General features: G+C 39.1%; 2 protein-coding genes across 2 annotated transcripts; one reads left to right on the top strand and one right to left on the bottom strand.

Moving 5' to 3' along the window:
• Nucleotides 1–647: 647 nt before the first annotated feature.
• MELLADRAFT_94806 (uncharacterized protein) lies at nucleotides 648–2,481 on the bottom strand (the record flags this gene model as incomplete). The annotated part of the gene is made up of 5 exons (XM_007417456.1): nucleotides 648–1,320; nucleotides 1,389–1,543; nucleotides 1,606–1,917; nucleotides 1,979–2,182; nucleotides 2,317–2,481. 5 exons carry the CDS (start codon nucleotides 2,479–2,481, stop codon nucleotides 648–650), a joined length of 1,509 nt encoding a protein of 502 aa, XP_007417518.1.
• A 1,229-nt stretch (nucleotides 2,482–3,710) lies between these two features.
• Nucleotides 3,711–4,241, top strand: MELLADRAFT_112881 (uncharacterized protein; the record flags this gene model as incomplete). Its single annotated transcript, XM_007417483.1, has 1 exon — nucleotides 3,711–4,241. The coding sequence occupies one exon, from the start codon at nucleotides 3,711–3,713 to the stop codon at nucleotides 4,239–4,241; it is 531 nt and encodes a 176-aa protein (XP_007417545.1).
• Between the last annotated feature and the right edge of the window lie 2,434 nt (nucleotides 4,242–6,675).

The following is a 6,675-nucleotide window of genomic DNA, read 5'->3' as shown; positions in this document are numbered from 1 at the left end:
GTGGATGTTTAATTCATCTGCTGCCGAACTGACAAACATTTGGTATGGTGCTTTTGCATCCATTTGCAGGGGCATGAATGCTATTCGATATAACTTTTTTTTGGAGGAGATGGTCAGATTACGAAATGGATGGTTGGAGAAAAAGCTAAAAGCACGAGCCGATGTAAGTTTTATAACAAAGGGGTGGATGTTTTAGTTGTTCTAGGCTGTTTGATTGTGACAACAAACACGTGATTTTTTTTGGACGCAAAACAAATTAAGAAACTCCTGAGATTTGAAGTATTTTAATCAAAGTCAAATGTTAATTATCTTGACTCAACAATGATCAATTATAATTGACTTATATGTGAGAATGTGTCGATCAACCTGTTTTTGAACGATCTCAATCATAAGAGCAATTGATCTAGGACTATGGTTTAAGTGGCACAAGGATCTAACTATTGACTTAGTGATCTTCAGCTTGAAGTCTCAAGCTCGAGAACCTTTTAGTCATGGAAACTCTGATATTTCAATGATAGCAAGATGGTATAATGATTTGTGTTCATATCTATGCAATGATATTCTAGTTGACAAGAAACAAATTGAAGTATTGCTAATAATGAACTGTACTTTTTCTAAAAGAAGAGGCCCACATCAAGACGGGAATCTCATTCTACAACAACCGGGTTGGCACAAGTACCTTTGCGAAGAGATGCGACTTCGCGAAAGGATTTTATGAACTTGTTCTTAGCTTCATCAATTGTAGCATTCGGCCTATCTGTCATCCACTCAACAAGGTCGGATTTCTTCTTTAAAACCCAAGTTCGATATCGATAAGGGGTTTTAAATTCTTTATCAGGATCGAATCGGTCACCAAATATTTCGAGCCAGGTGGTCTTTGGAACTCTTGAAGAACAGCCTTTTGGTGCCTTATCACACCAAAGAATGAGCTCGGATAGCTTGCATGTCTTGCCAGGCCAAGTTCGAGTATTGAGACAAGGCTTCTTTTGAGAAGACACTGTTTCAGTCTGATTGGTAAGCTTTCGTTTACGGTGAACGTTTGATGACACCACCTCAATTTCTGAACTGTCCGACTCGTCACTTGAAGTGCCAGTTGTCATTTTTTCGTGACCCCATACACCCATTGGCCCATCCATTGAAAGATAAGAGCTGAGATCGAGTGAGGAAGCTTGAGTGCGGATGGGCGGTTTCAATGAGTGTGCTTGTTTGATCTTTTGAAGTTCTTTTTCAAGTCCAATACAATCAATCTCTTGTAATCCAGATACTTTAACTAATAAATCGGTTGTTGAACGTCTGTATGTGTAGCTTAAACTCGCATCACTCAAAATCTAAGAGCCGAACAGGATCAGTAAGGTGAGATATTGAGGATCGTGTTTCAAAGTCAACACAGCCATTCCATAGAGTCTTCCTGAAATATTTCCAATTGAGTATCCCATCGGTCTTTAAGCTCGTTGAGTGCTGAGTCGCGTAAGGGTTTGCTTTCAATCAGAGCAAATTGAGGGAAGTCGGTGGCCTGAGCCCCAATCACAAACCCATCACCTGCCTATTAGAAAAGTTGCGAAAGTTCAACTTCAGCAAATTGATTTCAAAAAGTCCCAAACACACCTTCAGCCAAACTCGGAGCTTCAAGTTCTTTGTACATATCCCATCTTTTTCATTCTGAGTACGACGTCTTTCAATGTTATAGTGGACAAGAGCATCCTGAGATAGATCTTTGAGAATTGCTCTATCAGCTTGAGCACACTGAGTGGGACGGTTTACTGCCCGGCGTGTTGGCAATGGTGCCAATAGCCTATCGGATGCAGTGCTTTGGAACGCTGATGATGAAGTTGGGTTCGATGGGGTGGGTGGTTTGAGAGCTTCAGAACCGCGATTTCGATGATGTGGACAAACCTGTACTGCTCTATGACGGCAGCACTTCATATACATCATTGTCAGTTAAGTTTTGAGAAGATAGGATGTATAATAACCTACTTACTTGTTGACATAGCTTATTTGGACATCGCTTCAGGCAAGTCTCACGATGCCCAGATGCATAAAGACCATTGACCCCTTTGCATTTACCCAAACTAGATTCTTCGTCTGTGTGCAATTGGGAGTCGGCTTCCGAGTTTAGCAAGTTGGAAAGAGAGGCTGGGTTCTTGGCTTTTTCGTTATGAAGTTGAACTTGGGCCAGGATGTGCTTTTTATAAGGTGTCTGAAAGAAATGTGAAGCATTTTTGAATGTCGAGCACTAGATTACCACAATCATCAACCATCAAAGTCTCAATCAATACACCTGAAAGAACTATTTGCAATAGACGAAACTTTACGCACTCTTAAGCCAATCAGTTCATTATTATTTGAGCGGTGAACATTAACGTATTCCAACGGGTGTTTCTCATTGCGCGGGCAGATTGGACAACCAAATCCAGTCTGAATTCCGGGGGTTGGCTGAGGAAGTATTGGTCGTAGGATTGGGTATTTTTTCAACTCCCACATCTCGTGATAAAACTTTGGAAAGTGACGGGGTTGGAAAGATAAGCTGAGCTACTAAGCTTATCCAAGTCCAAATTTCTCATTTTACAGAGACTGGCTTGTACAAACCGCACAAGTATTGCTCTGTATCTCTTTTCTCGAATCTTCTTTAGCCACCAGCCACTCCCAGCCAAGTACAGGTCTTGACTGAACAACGGCTGTACACAAAAAATAAAAATACAAACGACCTCTCACAAAACCTCTCACAGGGTCTCTACTCTCACAAAGAGAGGGATACGGCTACGCTCCTGATCAGGAGAACGCGCTTGAATCCGATGAGGCGCTGTTACGCTTAACATGAGGCTATCCTTGTGATACGTTTCCAATCACAGGCTCAAATCAAAGCCTTGAATGGCTGCGATTCTGCCGTAAAGATATTTCAAAGTTGTTGAAGGCTTTCAAAGTTGTTGAAGGCTCATTCAAGCAGTACTCAGAGTGTAAAAGAGGATTGCAATGCTTAATCTTCTGGAGCAGGTCCATGATACGCCGACGCGTCACACTTTGCAATCCTCGAATCTGGGCCAGACTCAGAGCGTGTAGCAATCTTCGTGACTTCGCTCATGAAAGCCCATAGACCTACCAGTATTCCTTAAGTCGACGGCGTCTTACTTCGCCAGTCTAGACACAGTGATAAACTGATGAGGTTGTGATGAACTATATGCGTATCATTCCTGAAATCATGATTGTACAATATGATTGAGTGATCAAGTATGTATAGTACCTCTAGGAACCTCATGATCCTTTACTTCCTGACTCAAATTACCAAAATGTTCAAGTTATTCAGACGAATGATCTAGACCTTAGACGGCTCAACACGATTGAATTTGAAGAGCAATCTGAATAACTTATTGAGGAATTTATACAAATAGTCTTACTTACTATTACTTATTTTGATTAAATCATTAAGCAGCATATTCTCATAAGCATTTGATCTCTCAGTAAGTAAGTAATATGCTAAGGAGCTGAGTGAAAAGAAATCACAAAATCTTGTTTGATTGACTCAGCTGTTAATCCGTCTTATCTCATCTATCTTTGATCACAAAATCGTCAACCAAACGACCTATCTGACCTGTTGATTCTGAAGAACAACACCTTCCTTCAAAATGCGTTCAAATCAATCAAGATCTTGTCTTTCTTGTGAATCAATGTCACTCTACATTCACTTCTTTACTATCTTGATGACTCTAACAATAATGTTAAATTTAGTGATGGTTTATTTCCTTCGGTTATTCTTTGAGTTTCCTGTTGGTGAAGATTTTAAAGGATTCATTAGAAATTACTTTCAACAATTACCCAAGACAATTTTATTTGTCATTTTGATAGGTTTGATGTTTTTGGCTATCACATATTTCATTGGTAGTAGTACTCCTATGACGACTACCAACAATTATTTGATAGAACTTGATACCTTACCTCCACCGGTCATCTCTACTAGGAAACCTCTCTTACCACTTATCATTATCACTGCGCCGTTGGATGAAAGTTTCAATACCAATACATCTGCCTCAAGAGAATCAAATCGGAAGCCAGGATCAGACAATAATCTTCTTAAAGTTCCACCTCATCCACGCTTGAGGACATCAAGACCTAGATCTCACTATCCTGTTGACTCTATGAATCTCGTTTCTGGAACGTCGTTTACGAATCTACCGGGATATTCTCTTGGGTTGAGATTGATCAATGAAGCTCTTGGTTCACTTTCAATCAATCACAAAGATGTTTGAAATCGATTTTTGTTCTTTGAAGGTTTGTCTGCTTTTGAAGTTTTCTTTCTGGCTCGTTTATGCATGTGTCCTGAATATTCCAACTCAAACATATCCGATTTCTTTCCCATTAATCTTATCATCATCATCAATCACACTCGAGTCAACAAAGCTCAACATCGAGCCCCTTTCAACTTTTTTTTTGCGCCGAAGAAGGGGTCGATGTCATTTTTCTCCAAGCGTGTCATTTTTACAAGGCTTGGCTTACGTAGACTGATAATTCGACACCTTTAAAACTTTTATGAAGTCATGTTCAACTCTCATCCATAATTAAGGAGTCAATGACGTGTCAAAATATGATGAAGAACTTGGTAAGTGATTTAGGAGGTAGTCTTTGGTTACAGGAGCTAGAATGCTACTTCAGGTAAAGGAGTATGGAAATATAAGAGGAAACACTAGTATGTTTAGGCGGTTTTTTTCATATGTTGCTCAGGTCAGGAAAGACGCGTTGAACTTGGGTGATACATACTCAGACTTCTTCATGTGGAATATCAAAGAGAACGTGTCATCATTTACCAAATGGTTGGGTGAAAAGAGTTCAACTTGTCATTATTTTCATTTTACCGAAAACTAAATGCTCCAGATAATAGCTCCTTTGATCTTTTTGACTATAATTTTTTATTTTTCAATACATCTTTCAGTCTTTAAAACCCATACATTCAGTTATGTTAAAGCGAGAAAAGAAGTTTGATAGTAGAGGATTTGTTTGATCAAGAATTTTAGAGTCATGATTTGAACCACTCCTGTCTCAAAATATTGTACATTTTGTAAATGAAACACATTGCCAAATGATCCAAGTGCGCTTCACATCATGCAATTGATCACTTTTGCCAATGATATCATCCTACAACACGACTCGGAGTCGGTACATATACATCACGCCACTCCAGGAAGGAGGTGACATCATGGAGGCATCTACAAACCCTACAAGATCTGGCGATTCTGTCAGCCGTATTGTGAAAAACGGAGGGAAGCGGAGATGTAAAATTAAGTTTGGTCACGTTAATAGAGTTTTCCAAAGCATGAGGAAAATCAGAACCAAATCAACACTTTTTGATGATCACACAGAGAAGATGAAAAAACATACTTATCATAAACCTGGTGAGCGTATAGATAATTCCACAACATAAAACGCGATAGATCCCCAAAACTGTCAAAAATGGTCGAGAGGTTTCAGCAGAAAGAAACTGTACAGACACAATTTCTGAACGGAATTGAACCGAATTACGTATAAATATTTAATAGAAATTGGTATGATGAGAGTTTTAACAAGTTGAAGAAAGAAGACAGAACAAGCTTAACTTGAGCCCCTTCTGCCAACACGGCTGGTGACTGAACAGACAGAAGTTCACATTGAGTTCAATCAATCCAATCCAATCGATACGTCATCATCATCATCATCAACTGGTTGGTTGACTTATCTTTTCTTTTCTTTCCTTTGATGTTCAGTGTCAAAAGATAATCCAAAACTCATTCATCTTTTCATTGAAGATTCTTGGGATTTCCATTCAAAGGCTATCAAGACTCAAGACTCATATTTTGATTTTGAGTGAGTTTCAGAACGATCTGATCGACTTCCGACCGGATTCGGTAAACTCAAGATCATCAAACATCAAACAAATCAAACCATCAATCGATCCACTTCAAACAAACAAAAAGGAAATCACCTTCCAAACTTAAAACTTGCCTAATTCAAAGGAATCAAAAACAAAAACATATCACCATAATACTTCAAGTTGATTACTTAGATATCTCAAAAGGATGTTTAACCTCATCAGGAGTCCTTCAAGTCGAAAAAGGAGATCAAAGACTGAATCAATGTCATCACATCAACCAATCAAACATGAACCTAAATCAATTCTACTCTCTAATAGACCTTCAGATCCGAATCTGAGTATTTCTGCTCATCATCATCATCATCAACATCATCAACATCATCGACATTCTGAACTTCATCCTTTCTCACTTCAACATCAGCATCAACATCAGCACCAACATCATCAGCAACATCAGCACCAACATCACCAACATCATCAACATCAAGCTCAAGCTCAGACTCATCAATCTTCCATTCCTATCTCTCAGCTCTCTCCTCAACAGCCATCTGCTTTATTAAATCAGTCGACTCGTTCATCTCCTCTTTCTGATCGTCCACAATCAAGTTCTTCTCAGTCTACTCGTCGACAATCTACTTCTTCAACCACTCAAAGGAAATCTTCACTACTTAATACCAATTTCATCAGATCTTCCAAACTTTGTTATTCATCAGATTTAGCTTTTAGTGATCCTGTTAATGCCAACAACAACAGTCTCAATAATAGGCAACATCTTACCAATTCAGATCAAGCCCATCAGTCAATTAAAGTGCGTGCCCGCGGCCTGTGCTTGTAGGCAC

Source organism: Melampsora larici-populina, assembly GCF_000204055.1.
Source record: "Melampsora larici-populina 98AG31 unplaced genomic scaffold MELLAscaffold_73, whole genome shotgun sequence".
Taxonomy (NCBI): Eukaryota; Fungi; Basidiomycota; class Pucciniomycetes; order Pucciniales; family Melampsoraceae; genus Melampsora; species Melampsora laricis-populina.
The sequence above is the reverse complement of the archived record's forward strand: the minus strand, read 5'-3'. Positions and strand labels throughout refer to the sequence as shown.